Raw genomic sequence first — 17,547 nt, 5'->3', positions numbered from 1 at the left:
CCTGATCTGTACTAAGGCCAATAATGAGGATTGTGCAGTCATACCTTGATACTCATTGGTTTCAGAACTCATCAAATCCTATACTTACTGCATTTTGATGAGAAAAAAATGTTTCAGAATTGGGCGCTTGCTTGGGACTTGTAGTACTTGCTGCAAATTGTATGAGTCATGAAGCCACCCCACAAGAGAAAATGCTTCATCACTCATTGCTGGTTCCGTACTGGTGGGTTTCAGCACTCATTCATTGCTTGTCACAAGTTTCAGAACAATTTAATGACCAGTACCGAGGTACCACTGTATTTGTAGTTCTGCCAACACTCTTAAATTTGAAACCCAGACTGTACAAAAGACTTTTTATCTCACAGGTGCTATCAGGTAGGATGAAAATCCATGCCTCCTAAAAACATTGTATGGTGTTCTTCCTACTACAGCTTAATACTACAACAAACACAAAACTCCCTACCAGTATATAAAGAAGCAGCATTTAAAACTCTGGTAACAGGTGGGGCACATGCCTGGGTTGCAGGCCAGGTCCCCAGTTGGGGGTGAGATAAAGAGCTATAAAGCAAAATGTACTCTTAATTTAAAAAGCAGAACAACAAAAAGACTCAACTGAAGGCCAGCAAGTAATATGATTAGCAAGTTTTCTGCTTGAAGATACCTTAAAGTAATGCATTGCTTGCATATTGATTTTTGTTTCCCTCTCTTCCTCCCTTTGCCTCTCTCTAAAAATAAGTAAGTGAAAGTTTTTTAAAAAAGTCTGATAAATTAAGAGATCATTGTATGTATTATAGCATATTTATTTCAAAAGTTATTTAATAGCAAGCTAGGGTTATAGATTTAAATTTTTACCTAAATTGTAAATTTAAGCATTTAAATAACTGTACAGATAACTTTAGGAAAACATTTAACTTATAAATCAGTAACTTTTATTTTAATAATTGATTTAGAAATTCTAGATTGCTTAGCTATTGATTTATTGTAATCTCTGCAACCTTTAGATGTGTACTACTTCTACTAGTTATTGCTTATTAAGTAATTTTTCTGTGCTCTGGCTAAGCTCTTTGCATTGATCATCTCATTTAATCTTTATAAAAACTGTAAGAGGTAAGTATTCTCATTATGAGGAAGCTGAACTGAGTTGAGATATGTTATCAGTGTGGTAAAGGCTGCATGTACATTTGATAAATGGGGTGGAGCTAGAATTTAGTTTTTCTTTTTATTTTTTACATTCTTTTAAAAAAGTTTATTGACTTATGTTTAAGGAGAGGGGAAGGGAGGTGGAAAGAGAGGGAGAGAAACATTGGTGTTCGAGATACATTGATTGGTTGCCTCTCGCACACCCCCAATCAGGGAACTGGCCTGCAACCCAGGTATGTGCCCTGATTAGGATTCAAACCAGTGACGATTCAGTTTGCAGGCGGCACTCAATTCACTGAGCCACACCAGCCAGGGCTAAAATTTAAATCAAACCAGTTTGATCCCAGAATCTGTGCTTTAGCAACTATCTTGTGTCATCATTATTTTAAACTTTTCTTCCTTTTGTTTATTATCATATAGTAGTTTTTTTTAAGGTTTTTATTTATTTTTAAAGAGGGGAAGGGAGGGAGAAAGAGAGGGAGAGAAATATCAGTGATTGGTTGCCTCTCACATGGCCCCCACTGGTGACCTGGCCTGCAACCCTTTCACAGCCTGCGCTTAATACACTGAGCTGTGCCATCCAGGGCAGTAGTTTTTAATCATATTTTGATTTTCTTTGCTTTATTTTGAATTAAAAATGTAGATGTTTCCTCATATTCAATGAGTGTGATTTTTATCACATTATTGGTTGGTCATTGACAAGGATGTTAAAACATCTTCCTGTCAAGAGTTGACCTTTATGGGGCCCTGACTGGTGTGGCTCAGTGGGTTGGGTGCCGTCCCACAAAGCAGAAGGTCACCAGTTTGATTTCTGGTCAGGTCATACACCTGCATGGTGGGCCAGGTCCGCAGTTGGGGGCGCACGTGAAAAAAGGAACCAATTTATATTTTTCTCCCTCTCTTAAAAATAAATATATAAAGTTTTTTAAAAAAGAGTTGACTTTATAGAATATTCCTTATGATACTATACTAGATTGATGTGGAATGCTTGGTAAATCTTATGTGTGTTGGGGGAATGATGATGCTCTTTTATATTTAAATGCAAGAAATGTTGAATATAACTAATATGACTACTTCGGTGAGTACTAGAAACTTTTTGGTGTAGTTATAATACAAGGTGTTTGTGAGTGGCAAGTGGCTAAAAGTTGGGAAATCTTAGGTATTTTAAACTGAGACTATCAGAATATTTCATAACACTTTTCCAAATATAAATTTAGATTGTATCACTAGCTATTTTAAACTATTGATATGTTACTTTTAAAACTTGAGTTTATTGGCGTGACATTGGTTAATAAAATTATATAGGTTTTAAGCGTACGGTTCTATAATACCTCATCTGTATATTGTGTATTCACTGCCCAACGTCAGGTCTCCTTCCTTCACCATTTATCTTTACCCTCCACTACCTTTCCTTGCTCCTCTTTCCTTCTGGTAATCACCATACTGTCTTTGTTACCCGCTTTTCCTTTGAAAATGATGAAACTGTTTTCTCCCTTTCCCTCTCCTTTTTCTTATCATCCCCCTCCCGCCTTTCTGCCTAGACTTAAATTTAGAAGCTATTACACCAAATTTCTTATGGAATGCTAGACATGATGTTCTTTGCTTACTAGGTAGTTATAAACCTCACCTTTCAGCAGCACGAGTGCTGTTAAGTACCGTGCGCTAACCGATTGCAGGAATGGAGCTCCAACATGAGTGCTGTTAAAAGTGTGCTTTAGTTAATTTTCACAGAGTAAATGAACAGTCAGAGGAAGCAGTCTCAAGTCTTTGTTTAAGAAGTGAAAAGATAATAGCTACTTTTAATATAGTCTAATAAAGGTTAAATTTCATTTGGAAGAAAATGTCTTTTTATGTTTTATCTGAAATCATCTAAAATTATTTATAATATTGATGCCTTGTTTTTTAAAAATTAATTTAAATGACTATAGCTTAATATGACTTTATTGATCTCGGTACCTTTTGTAGCATTTAATGGCTTTCCTGGTGTGTAACTACCTTTTAAGGTGTTCCTTGTTATCACGTTCCTTGTGATTATTAAGTAAGTGACTAGGTAACTTGCAGGAGATATTAGGATACAAGTAGTCCAAGTAAAATCTGAAATTTTCTGTATAAATTGCATGAAAATAGCCCAATATAAGGACAGTTCTATTTATATAATGATGACATAGTTGTAATTTATTATTGCAGTGGCTAGGTTAGAGAGTGCATTGCTGGCAGTAACAGCAGTTTTGGCATTGCTGCTAAATATAAGTTGGATTGTAGAACTTCTCTCTCTGCTAAAGTAAATAATGCCTGATTGGACTGGGTTATACTCAGATTCTTTGACCAGGAGTCAAACTGACCCTATCGGTTTCAATCAATGGGAAGAACTTCAATGCAGGAGGTCACAAGTTTGGGTTGAGATTTGAACTAGAAGCTTAATGAGGTATTGAATAAAGCATCAGATTTATCCCTGGAGATGAAGAGAAATGAACCAACTATGTTTTGGCCTTAAGATTCTTCTCCAAAATTTCAAAAGTGTGAATTTTTTATTCTTCCAAAGAATTGTAATCCTCCCACACATTGAAGTCTAAAGATGGCAAGTCCATCCTAAGTGAGGTGCTGGAAGGCATGTTTGGAAGTTGCCTGGAGTGACATTGGTTAATAAAATTATATAGGTCTTAAGTGTTTAGTACTATATTTGTGTCACAGTTCAGTTCCACAGTATTATTTTAAATGTGTTCCTTAGCGACAATGTAGTGTCATGTCATCAAGGAAACAACCCTTTCCTCCAGTTTGTACATCACGTCCTGCATGTCCCACACTACTTTTTTTGTGGCCTTTTACTGCTTTGATCTCTGTGCAAAGCCACTTTGGTTTTGCATCACAGCAAAATAAAATAAACCCATCACATTTGAAAAAACAATCAATGGGAAATTAGTTAGCTCCAGTAATTACAGCTAACTGGTCATTTGAAAATACTTAATATTGTGAAAGCACAGTCACATGAAGTAATATGTATTCAGTAAGTCTGAGCTTTCAATTTACAGATGCTATTTTATTTAATTTTTATAACAGTCTTTGGAGTTAAGAATAGATTTAGTGAAGTTAACCCGTCTGAGGTAATGTAGCAACAGCCAGGATTCTAACCAGACATTTCTCACCACTGGGCCTAGGTTCTTAACCAGTAGATTAGATTGTAGTAAATTGAAATCTGATGCTAGAGCTGTACTTTTGATTGCAGTGAACTTTTCATGAAATCTTTAACTGTCAAAGTCCAAATCTATTTTGCTTGTGAAAATGTGCATTTTTGCCAGTCATGCCAATTAAAATTTAACTTCTTTAGTTTCAGCCTACCACTTCAAGATTTGTAATAATTCATTGTGCTATGTAGAATTAGAAAAGCTTAAGTGCTTCTTTACTTGAGATGTTACCATCAACATTCAAGTAAGGTATTGGTGGGAATGGGGAATGATAGAATTGAATTTTATGTTATTGAGTTAGGGGATCATAAAACTTTCAGTAAAGGGCCAGATAGTAAATAGAGTAAACGGCTTTGAGAGCCATATGGTCTCTGTTGCAACTACTCAACTCTTTTTTAAAGCAGCCGTAGACAGTATGTAAACAAAAGAGCATTATTGTGTTTCAATAAAACTACAAAAAGAGGCAGCAGTCTGGATGTGGTACATTTGCCAACCTGTTACAGAAAATCTTGTAATTTCTGCAACTAAATATAAGATCTATTTATGATGATACATTATGCTGAGTGGAAGTTTTCCTTTGAATGTATTGACAAAAAGAAATTTACTAAAAAACGATAGCAATAGTATGATGGAGAATGAACATGGTACCTAATAGTAAAGAATACTTTATGGGCATTCCTATGACCACTTAGATTAATTACCTCATAAATTTGATAATTCCAGAATATATATATTCACTCATTTCATAGAGTTACCATTATTTTTAGCTTGAAAAACATCTGCAATTTCCACTAGGATCTTCACTAATTCTGATATGCTTTCTTTATTGTATATTAGGAAGGACTGCTGTAAAAGACATGACACAAATTGGATGATGACTTTATTTTAATTTATTTTGAAAAGTGATATCAGTAAAGAGAGTGAGATCAAGGCTTGTTTTGTAAATATATGTGGTTGACTTGTAGGTTCAGAAATGGAGTACTCTGTTATAGTCAGTTTTCAATGTTCCATTTTATAGATTTCTTATTACAAGCAGATTGGTCCTATGGATGCCTTTTGGTGGCACAAAACTTTATTAAATGTAATACTTGTGATAGTGGCTGATATGGTATATTGGATATTGAATTTAGTATATACTTATTCCCAGAGATTCGTCAGCGAACTGCAGCCCAAAGAAACCTTTCTCCAGCACCAGCAAGCACTAGCCAGGGCCCTCTTCCGCAAGTTCCAGTAACTCCTGGACCAGCAAAGGACACTTCAGCCCCTGGTGGACCCCCAGAAAGAACGGTTACTCCAGCCCTGTCATCAAATGTGTTACCGAGACGTCTTGGATCCCCTGCTACTTCAGTGCCTGGAATGGGTAAACAGAGCACTTAATGTTATTTACAGTTTATATTGTTTTCTCCGGTTACCAATAAAACGAGCCATTTTCAGACAGTATGGAAATGGCATTTCATTTGGAAATAGCAGAGCAGTTATCTGATTAAGCAGGAGTTCCATATTCAATTAGCCATAACTCTTTACAGCTGGCACCTTGTGATACTGAAACCTATTTCTTAAGCTCATTTAACTGTTATGGCTTCTTTGTTTAAATGGCAATAAAATTTTTTAGTATTCTGTAGTCAACAGTATAGCATATCTTTTTATATTCAGCTTTAGAATGGCTCCAGATTTTATAAAATGGGGATAAAAGAGAACACTTTTGTAATATATTTATGATTGTTAAAAACTCATGCTTTTTGCTACATCCTTCACATATTTTAAACATGAGAATTACTTAACATATTTTAGGAAGAATATTCCTTTGTTGTGGTATATACAGTACTATTGTTAATATAGACTGGTATTAAAGTCTTTAAATTTTTTTAATTGTATTTTTTCCATTACCATTTAACCCCTTACATGCCACTCCCTGCCGCAAGCCACCACATTGTTGGCCATGTCCATGAGTCCTTTTTCCTTTTTGCTTGATTCCTCTACCCTCTAACCCCACCCAGTAGTTGTCATCCTGCTCTCTATTTATGAGTCTCTCTCTGTTTTCTGCTTATTATTTCAGTTTCTTCATTAGATTCCACATATGAGTGAAATCATATGGTATTTGTCTTTCTCTGACTGGCTTATTTCACTTAGCATAATGTTCTACAGGTCCATCCATGATATTGCAAAGAGTAAATTTTTTTTCTTCTTTTACAGCCAAGTAGTATCCCATTGTGTAAATGTCCCATAGTTGTTTTATCCATTCATCTACTGATGGGCACTTGGGCTGCTTCCGTATCTTGGAGATTGTAAATAATACTGCAGTGAACATGGGGGTGTTTATGTTCTTTCAGATTAGTGTTTTGGGTTTCTTTGGATACTTTCCCAGAAATGAGATTGCTGGGTCATAAGGTAGATCCATTTTTAATTATTTGAGATATCTCCATCCTGCTTTCCATGGTGGTTGTACCAGTCTGCATTCTTCAGTGCAAAAAGTATTCTCTTTCTTCATATCCTTGCAGCACTTGTTTGTTGATTCATTGATGATGGCTAATCTGACCTGAGTGAAGTGATATCTCATTGTGGTTTTAGTTTGCATCTCTCTGATGATTCATGACGTTGAGCATCTTTTCATGTCTGTTGGCCATCTGTATGTTGTCATCGGAGAAAGTCTTCTTTTTTTTTCTTTTAATTATATTTAATTGAATTTGCTATATCTTTTTTTAAAGCCAAAGAACCTAAGTATTTTCTGACATATTTTAATACAAAGTCCTATTAAATTAATATATTCATTTACTACTATTTCATTCCTTTGAATTTTCCTTTCTTAGTGTGACAGCTCACTGGGAGAAGATCCAATTTTTGGAGTGTAATAGATTATATTACCCTGCAATCTTCTTTTGGGGTGTCATTGGGACTTGGAAGTTCCCTGCTTTAGCAGATCACATTATTTTATTTAGATTTCCATGTCGAGTTGTTGAATATGATTGTAAATTATTTTATTCTAGGATATTTAATTTTAATTTAGATTATTTTTGTATCTTTATGACTAATTGCTAACATAATTTGTAATGATTTTGAGGCAAGTCAGTAGTTGGATCAGGTGTTCAGGGCATTTATGCAATAAAATCAATAAATAATCTAAATGTTAATATTATAGTAGTTTTTTGCCCTGCTCTTCCTTCAAAAAAAGCAGGATTAGACTTTAGAAAACTATTAACTTATATAAACATTAAGAAATCTAACTGCAAATGAAATGTATACAAATCATAATTTTTAAAACAATTATTGAAAAAATACTTTTAAACTTGACATGTGATGTCCATTAAGGTAGCCATGTATTTTGTGAAATTTAGAAAAAAATAAATCGATTGAAAATTATTCATCTTTCAGTTGCTATCTGGCTGATTTGAGATATCCATGGTTTGTAAAGTTCTTAGTTATTTAATGAAATGATGGTCTTTTTTTGTGAGAATGCAAGTACTATAAACATTTATGAATCTAACTAGTTTTAAAGAAATAAAAATTTAGCAACTTACATAAAATAATAAGTGTATTGCACATGTAAGCATAGGGTTAGGACAAATAATGGCCTAAATTTCATGATTATTTTAATATAACATTTTACTAAAGTTTTAAACTAGTTTCTATATAAAAGATTTGGTATTTAAGTTGTATATTGCCAAAAATATGAATGAGTTAAGTGATTTCTTATAGAGAAGATTAATAATTCATTTTTCATTATGCCATATTTGTGGAAGACAATCAATTTAATGTGTATTACCACAGGGCTCCCATATGTTTGAAAATTAATAACCAGCAGGTACTTGATAATTTGCCAAGCTGTATAAAAATGACCAGTATTCCTACAATGATTGCTCTTGATGTTTGTATTAATTACTGTTATCCTTAACAGCATGAATATGAAGATGTGTTACTTTAAAATTTACTAAGGATGGAAGTTTAAAACATTTTTATGAAATGTTATTTTATATATTCAGATTCCTTTACGGACATTTTCATTTTAAACATGTAGAAGTAAAATATTCCAGCAAAAGTTAAATTAGCTTAAATGCTTTCAAAATCTTATTTGGACTGGGGGAGAAAGTACAGATAACTGTAATTGAACAACAACAACAACAAAAAATTTTATTTGGCATGCTTATTCAAGTTGAAAATTTTATGATAAGAGATGACACTTAATGTCCACATTAAAGTTTATTTTTTGATGATAATGATGGAATGTTGTTAATACAAGTAAACAACTATCTGATAAAATTGGAAAAATGTACTTGATTTGTAATATTAGGAACTTTTTTCTAGAACCTAAGTTTTATGTACTGATAACTGTAATTTTGACATATCTGTCCTTTTTCAGTTGGTAGCCACCTTTAGGTTTGTGATTATTTACAAAGCAAATCTCTTTTCTTGTTCTTTAAAACACTAATATAATGTTTCTGCCCTAAAGCCTGTCTTGAATACTTTAAAGTGTTTGTCATAGTCAATTCAAAAACCTTGTATCCTTGTATTGCAAGGCTTGTTCCAACAAGGAATCATTTGGTTTCAAAGGCTTCTATGAGGTTTTCATGTAAATCTCCATTGCTGCGCATCTTACTCTTAGGTTCATCCTGCCTTGTTTTACAAAGGCAAAAATCACATTTATTTTATCCTCTGATTTTCTTCTCAGTGTCTTCTGTGTTGTCATTCAGTTCAGAGTATTTCCTGCAAATGATTCACTTTCACTTTTGAGAGATTGTGGAGTTACACTTCATAAAGCTTAAATGTGTAATTCTTTATACTTGTTACTGTTTTTATATGACAGAAATCATTAACTAAATTCTAGGCTATTCTTTCACTACCCACTCTCCATTCCTTTCTCTTTTTAAAAATTTATTTATTTATTTATTTGTTTATTTAGATATGCATTTCATCACTTTTATTATTTATTTTTATTTATTTATTTTTTAATTTATTTTTTTATTGATTATGCCATTTTTAGAGAGAAGAGAAGGGAAGGAGAAATCGAGGGAGAGAAACATTGTTGTGAGAGAGATACATCATCTATTAGTTGCCTCTTGTCCGCCCCTAACTGGGAGCCGGTGTGCAACCCAGGCATGTGGCCATGACTGGGAATCCAGCTGGTAACATTTTGGTTCTCAGGCCAGAGCTAAATCCACTGAGCCAGGGCTCCATTCCCCTCTTCTGATATTACCAAATTTATTTACATGAACACAGTATATTTTTCCATTTATTTAGATCATTAGTTTCTCTCAGCAATGTTTTGTAGTGTTCAGTATATAGGTGTTGCACATTTTTTGTTAAATATACATCTAATTTATATTTTTGATCAAATTGTAAGTAGTATTTAAAAAAACTTATGTATGTAGAAGTACAATTGATTTATGTATGTTGACCATATATTCTATAATCTTGCTAAACTCAATTCTAATAGCTTTTTTTTTATAGATCCCATATTTTCTACATAGACTATCAAATTGTCTATGAATAAAGACAGTTCTACTTCTTTCTTTCTAATCTTGATTCCTTTTTTTTTTTTTTTGCCTTACTACACTAGCTAGAACTTTTAGTACAATGTTGAATACAAGTGGTGAGAGCTTACATCCTTGCCTTATTGCTGGTCTTAAGAGGAAAGCATAATGTTAGCTATAGTCTGTTTTTTTATAAATAGTGTTTGCCAGGTTGAGAAGTACCCTTCTATTTCTAGTTAGGTAAAGGTTTTTATTAGTAATGGATTATGGAATTTGTCATGTGCTTTTCTACATCTATTGAGATGCTTATATGGGGGTTTTAGTTTCTTCTTTTGTGTGTTGTGTTTTTAACCTTTGTTTGTTTAGTGGAATACATTGATTGATTTTTTTAATGTTAAACCACCTTGCTTTCCTGAGATAAACTTTACTTGGTCATGATGTTTTATTTTTATATATATATTAATTGAGTTCAGTTTATTAGAATTGTGTTCTAAGTAGTTATATCAATTTTCTTTAGGGATAATCAGTCTATAGTATTTTTTTTGTAATACTTTTCTGGTTTTGGTATCAGTGAATAATTCTAGCCTTATACAAGAAATATTCCCTTGCCTTCAATTTTATGGATAAGTTTGTATAGAATCAATACTGCTTTCTTAGATGTTTGGTAGAATTTACGGGTTGAATCATTTTGGCCTGATGTTTTATTTGTAGATTTTAACTAAAAAGTTAATTTTTAAAAAAGATAAATGACAGACTAATATTTCTCATGAACATAGATGAAAAAATTCGTAACAAAATTTTAGCAAATGAGTAGTTACCTGTTTCTTGTTGAGTTAGCTGTGGTAATTTTGTAGTCTTTCAAGGAATCTGTCTGTGTCATCTAACATAAACATATCTGGCTTAAACTTATTCATAATATACCCTTACTATATTTTTAATATCTTTACAGTTTGGATTTATGCCATTTCTCTTATTATTGATATTAGTATTTTGCATCTTCCCTCTTTTTATGATAAGTTTGGCTAGGGGTTTACCAATTTTATGATCTCAAAGAACCAGTTTTTCTCTATTATTTTTATATTTTCTGTTTTACTTGTTTTCTCACTGATCTTTATTATTTCTTTTATTCTGTTTACATTGGGTTTTGTCTGCTCTTTGCTTTTAGTTTCTTAAGGTGGAAGCTGAAATCACGGGTTTTAGACCTATGTTCTTTTGTAGGTGTTTAGTGTTACAGGTATTTTCTGTATCTGTAGTTATAGGAAAGTATAGTTATAAAATTTCCTCTAATTACTATTTTAGCTGCATATCATAGTTTGATATGTTTCTAAAATTTTTTATTTATTTAAAAATACTTTCTAATTTTTTTATTATTTAGATGTATATCACCATATTTTGCTGTGTACAATGTGCTCCCATGTATAATGCATACCCACGTTTTTGGACCAAACTTTCAGGAAAGAAAACTTGGTTTTAACTTTTCAATTCAATTATTTATTTATTTATATTTAGATACTTGTTTTGTATTATACAGGGATTTTAGCACTTTTTGAACACATAGAACAGGAAATTTTATGTGACAAATGATTACAAAACACAAGGACACATACAAGGTATTTCAGGTACCACCCATGTATAATGTGCACCCTTATTTTTCCCTCAAAAATTTGGGCAAAAACTGCACAGTATGCACAGAAAAATATGGTATTTCATCTCTAAATATTTGGTTTTTCCAGTGTCTTTCTGTTGGTGATTTTTAATTTAATTGTATTATGGCCAGAAAATATACTTTGTAGTGTTTGAATCTTCTTAAATGTATTGAGACTTGTTTTTTTTGTCTCAATATTATTTCTTTTATGTTCACTTGAAAAGAATGTAGTCATGTGCCACATAATGATGTTTTGGTGAATGATGGACCATGTATATGATGATGGTCTCATAAGGTTATAATGGAGATGAATTTCCTGTAAGGAATGGAAGGCTATGTGGTTCAGGAGGAATTTTTTTCTCTGACAGGAACAATATCTGTTGGGCTTGGCAACAGATTCCATCCATCTTACTCTCAGAACCTCAATTTTGAGTATACAGATTACATCACAATCAGTCAGCCACTGATCTGTTTCAGCCGAGAGGAGCTAGTTCCCCCAGCATAATGTATTCAGCCGTCCCCAGTCTACCTGGATAGTCTTCAGAGAATGTTGCTGTAAACCCTTTGTTGAGGAACTAAGATCCTGCACAAAGACACAGGTCCACAGGGGCCATCTTAAGAAGTATTAAGTGCTACTGCCACTTCAGTAAAAGCTTGTGTGGTAGAGTTGAGCCACCCTGTCCTTGAACTTTGGAAATATGTTCAGGTTATAATGTTGTAAAGCATAGCTAAGTTTTATTTCTTTTATCAGTTCAGTACCAGAGAGAGCTCTTTGTGTCAAATAGGGTCAATGGAACCAAAAACAAATTACCAAAGTGAAAATACTGAGTCATTAATTCTACACCCTCTCCATGTTAAACACTTTTTTTAATACCACAAAGTTTGTTAATCTGACCACTGCTCCAACATGCAGTAGCCAAAACCATGTTGCCATGACAATTCTTTATGTCCCTGTATCTCTCCATCTTGATTTCTTACTCCTACTGCTCTTCAAGCCCCCTTTCCCTCCCTCCTGACATTGTTCTCATGGCCATCTGTGCCTTACCCAGCTGGTTTCTCCTCCATGTTTCCAGTCAGTGTAGCCCACAGCCCTGTGCGTGGAGCAGCATTGACAGCTTCAGTGGTCTATTTCCGACCCTGTTGCAAGGAAGCAGGGGGAGAGCTTGTGGAGCAGTGTTTATAGAGTATATAGTAATGTCCTAGGCCTTCACATTCACTCACCGCTCACTGACTCACCCAGAGCAACTTCCAGTCCTGCAAACTCCATTCAGAGTAAGTGCCCTATATGGCTGTACCATTTTTTATCTTTTATATCATATTTTTCTTGCATTTTTTCTATGTTTAAATGCACAGATACTACCATTGGGTTACAATTACCTGCAGTACTCAGTACAGTAACGTGCTGTAGAGGTTTGTAGCCTAGTAGCAATAGGCAATATTGTACCATATAGCTTAGGTGTGTAGTAGGCTACTGACTGAATAGGTTTGTGTAAGTGCATTGTATGATATTTGTATAATGACAAAAATCACCCAGTGAAGCATTTTTCAGGACCTGTCTTGTTATTAAGCAATGCATAACTATATGCTGTTTCTGTTGGGTAGAGTGGCTGTAAATGTCAATGAGGTCAAGTTGGTAGTAGTGCTGTTCTGTATCAACACTGTATAATTAATGACTTGCTGTCTGTTTATTCTGTCAACTGTTGAAAGAAGGCTATTGAAATCTTCAACTACAACTGTGTATTTCTTTTTGTAGTTCTATTAGTTTTTGCTTTATGTATTTTAAAGCTCTGTTATGATGCACATATATATTTAGAATTGCTATGCCCTCTTAATAAATTGACTTCTTTGTCATGAAATTTTTAATCTCTGAGAATATACTTTGCTCTAAAATCTAGTCTGCTTGATATCAATACAGCTACTACAGATTACTTTTGATTAGTGGTTGTTAGCATATTTATATATGTGTGTTTTATATCATATACTTTTAATTTATTTGATCTATATCTATATATATGTGTGTAAATAGCATGTATTTGATCTTGCTTTCTTATTCATTCTGGCAATCTTTGCCTCATAGTGAGGATGTTCAGGACATACACATTTAATGCAATGATTGGTATGCATAGGCTTGTGTTTAAATGTTCTATTGTGCCTTTTCTTCTGTTTGTCTTTTCTGTTACCTTCTCATATTCTGCTTTCTTTTGGATTCAGTATTTTTTTATTCCATTTTATAATTTTTGTTGCCTTATTAGCTATAATGCTTTTTGTGTGATTTTAGTGAGTGCTTTGGTGTTTACAGTATATATCTTTGTTTATCACAATTTATCTGGAAGTGATAGGGTATCAGTTCACATACAGTGTGTAAGAATCTAACAACAATATACTTATATTTCTCCCCTCCTGGCCTTTGTACTGTTGTTAATTATATATTTCACTTCTACATATGTTATAAACCCCACAACAAATTATTTTTTCTTTAAACCATAAACTATATTTTAAAAGATTTAAATAAGAGAAGTCTTTTATATTTACCCACATGGTAACAATTTCTGGTAATCCTTCTTCCTTGGTGAAAAGATCAGCTTTTCATCTGATGTCTTTTTCTTCTGCTTGAAGGATGTCTTTTAACATTTCCAGTCATGTAATTCTGGGGATGAATTGTTTCAGATTGTATGTCTGAAAGAGCCTTCATTTTTGCCTTTATTTTTAAAATATTTTTTTACTAATATGGAATTCTAATTTGATCATTTTTCTCCAGAACTTCAAACCTACTGTTTCATTGTTTTCTGGCTTATTTTTCTGACGAGAAATGTGCTGTCTTTCACATCTCTGTTTCTATACATCATATGTCTTTTTATGACTGCATCTAAGATTTTCTCTTTATCACTAGTTTTAAGCAATTTGAATATGCTGTGTCCTTTGTAAAATTATGTTTCTTGTGCTTAAGTTTTGTTGATACTTTTGGATTTGTGAGTTTATATGTTTCATCAAATTTGGAAAATTTTTGTGTGTTCTTTCTTTTTTTGTTAAATAATATATTTTATTGATTATGCTAGTATAGTTGTCCCATTTACGCCCCTTTATTCCTCTCTGCCTGCACATCCCCTCGCACCCACATCCTCACCCCCCCCACTTTAGTTCATGTCCATGGGTCATACATATGTTCTTTGGATTCTACATTTGCTATACTATTCTTAACCTCCCCCCTGTCTACTTTCTACCTACCATCTATGCTACTTATTCTCTGTACCTTTTCCTCCTCTCTCCTCCTCCCACTCCCCTGCTGATAACCCTCCATGTGATCTCCATTTTTGTTGTTCTGTTCCTGTTCTAGTTGTTTGCTTTGTTTTTGTTTTAGGTTCAGTTGTTAATAACTGAATTTGTTGTCATTTTACTGTTCATATTTTTTATCTTCTTTTTCTTAGATAAATACTTTAAACATTTCATATAATAAGGGCTTGGTGATGATGAACTCCTTTAACTTGACCTTATATGGAAAGCACTTTATCTGTCCTTCCATTCTAAATGATAGCTTTTCTGGATAGAGCAATCTTGGATGTATGTAGGTCCTTGCCTTTCATGACTTGGATGGAATGCTTCTTTCCAGCCCTTTCTTGCCTGTAAGGTCTCTTTTGAGAAATCAACTGAGTGTCTTATGGGAACTCCTTGGTAGGTAACTGTCTCCTTTTCTCTTGCTGCTTCTAAGAGTCTCTTCTTGCCTTTAAACTTGACTAATGTAATTCTGATGTGCCTTGGTGTGTTCTTCCTTGGGTCCACCTTCTTTGGGAGTCTCTGAGCTTCTTGGACTTCCTGGAAGTCTCTTTCCTTTGCCAGATTGGGGAAGTTCTCCTTTATTATTTGTTCAAATAAGTTTTCGATTTCTTGCTCTTTTTCTTTTCCTCATGGTATCCTTATGATTTGGATGTTGGAATGTTTAAAGATGTCCTGGAGGTTCCTGAGCCTCTCCTCATTTTTTTGAATTCTTCTTTCTTCATTCTTTTCTGGTTGGATGTTTCTTTCTTCCTTGTGGTCCACACCATTGATCTGAGTCCCAGTTTCTTTCCCATCACTGTTGGATCCCTGTACATTTTCCTTTATTTCACTTAGCATAGCCTTCATTTTTTCATCTAATTTGTGCCCAAATTCAACCAATTCTGTGAGCCTCCTGATTACCAGTGTTTTGAACTGTGTATCTGATAGGTTGGCTATCTCTTTGTTGCTTAGTTGTATTTGTTCTGGAGCTTTGATCTGTTCTTCCATTTGGGCCTTTTTCTTTTTTTTTTGTCTTGGCACACTTGAGCCACGAAGGGTTAAGTGCCTAAGGCGGGTTCTGCTAAAAGGACTGTTGTGTCGACTGACTGACTGACTGACTGACTTAGAACATGCAGGTAAAATGCTGGAGTAACTCCTCCCAGTGTAAAAAGTCTACCCGTATCCACATAAGTGCAGTTCCTTAGAAGGAAGTACGTTCTCGGTGGAAGGGATCACAGCTCTTTTCTTTCCCTATTTTTTTAAATACTATTTTCTTTTCCTTTTCTCTCTTCTTCTAGACTCCAATCATATGTATATTAGGTTCTACAGCTCGCTGTTTTCATGTAAAAATATTTTTAGTCTTTATGTTTCATTTTGTATGGTTTCAATTGCTCTATCTTGACATTTACTAATTTTTTTTCTGTAGCGTGTAAATGGCTATTCATTTCGTCTGTGGACTTTTTATCCTAGACACTGTAGTTTTTATCTGCAGAAGTTAATTAGGGTTTTGTAAATGTTTTCTGTGTCTCTACTTAATATTATAGCTTTTGTTTAGATTCTCAAGCATATGGAATATAGTCATAAGTGTTTTAATGTATTTGTCTACTAATTCTATTATTTCTGTCATGTTTGGGTCGGTCATTTTTATTGTTTTTTTTTCATTATGGGTTCTATTTTCTGAATACTTGGAAGTTTAATAATTTTTGATCCGATGCCAGACATGAGTTTTACCTTATTGGGTGTGGGATATTTTTGTATTCCTATATAAAACTCCTCCATATTTAACCAGTGACCTGTGAGTTATGAAGTTTTCCATGCTGGCTGTGAAAATGTTCAACATTTTGCTCCATGTATGCTTCTGTTACCTTTAATATTTTGGGTCAGTTCTTTCTCTGTCCTCAGGTAGTTTCCTCATATGCACGTGTCAGTCGGTCTCTGTTGAACAGCCTACAGACCTTTGGTTTTCTTGCTCTGTGCATTCTCTTCTGCCTTTCCTGTGAAGTCAAGCTGCTGGCTCCTCCAGAGTTCCACCTTTATGTCTTCATCTCAGGAAAACAGATTCACTTCACCTGGGTTTACCCTCCCTCAGCTGTTGCCTGGAAATTTTTCTAGGCAGCCAGCTGGAGCAGTTGTATGGCTCATCTTTATTTGCTTTTTGTCTCTCAGAGATTTTTATCCTACATTGCCTGATACCCAGTATCTTTGAAATTGTTGCATCATTTTGCACAGTATTTTAGTTGTTTTAGGTGGTAAGGTAAATTATGACCCCTCGATTCTATTATGGTTCAAAGTGGAATTCCCTAATTTATTCTTACATAAACTTTTAAAAGTCTGGCCATTTAAAAAATTAGTTTGTACAGAACCTCACTTAGCTTCATGTCTTAATAGATTATGTTGGTGGTTCTGATATAACACATATTTAAACATTTTTGTTGTAGTACAGTGTTTTTAATGAAAATTTGAATCCTCTATAAGGATTTATAAGAATCAATATTATTTTGGTTTTGTTAAAATCATTGAAGTTTTGACAAACATAGGTAGCTGTTGGTAACTGATCGTGCTTATACATTTTTGTGTATTTATTTATTTACTAGGTCTTCATCCTCCGGGCCCACCTTTAGCAAGACCCATTCTGCCCCGAGAACGAGGCGCTTTGGATAGAATTGTTGAATATTTAGTTGGTGATGGTCCACAAAACAGGTAATGTTTACCAGGGTGGTAAACACATGCAAATGAAGAAAAAGTTTATTGGTCGTGGCGTATGTGTTGGGTGTGTATACACTAGATTTCTGTAGTTTTGTGGCTCTGTTTCCTTATTTTAAAACGTAATGGAATAGAATTTTATAGCCTTACATAAGAGTAC

At 33.9% G+C, this 17,547-nt stretch overlaps 1 protein-coding gene across 4 annotated transcripts in view; it reads left to right on the top strand.

Moving 5' to 3' along the window:
- LNPK (lunapark, ER junction formation factor) overlaps positions 1 to 17,547 on the top strand; it is a 318,489-nt gene that overhangs the window by 284,626 nt on the left and 16,316 nt on the right. For all 4 annotated transcript variants that reach the window (XM_053665041.1, XM_053665038.1, XM_053665039.1 and 1 more), the window contains 2 exons: positions 5,470 to 5,682; positions 17,279 to 17,384. In XM_053665041.1, the coding sequence (XP_053521016.1) occupies positions 5,470 to 5,682; positions 17,279 to 17,384 (319 nt within the window). The remainder of the gene's footprint in view (positions 1 to 5,469; positions 5,683 to 17,278; positions 17,385 to 17,547) is intronic.

Source organism: Artibeus jamaicensis, unplaced genomic scaffold (assembly GCF_021234435.1).
Source record: "Artibeus jamaicensis isolate MK-2021 breed Jamaican fruit bat unplaced genomic scaffold, CSHL_Jam_final contig_391, whole genome shotgun sequence".
NCBI lineage: Eukaryota > Metazoa > Chordata > Mammalia > Chiroptera > Phyllostomidae > Artibeus > Artibeus jamaicensis.
This window is presented reverse-complemented; position numbering and strand designations above follow the sequence as displayed.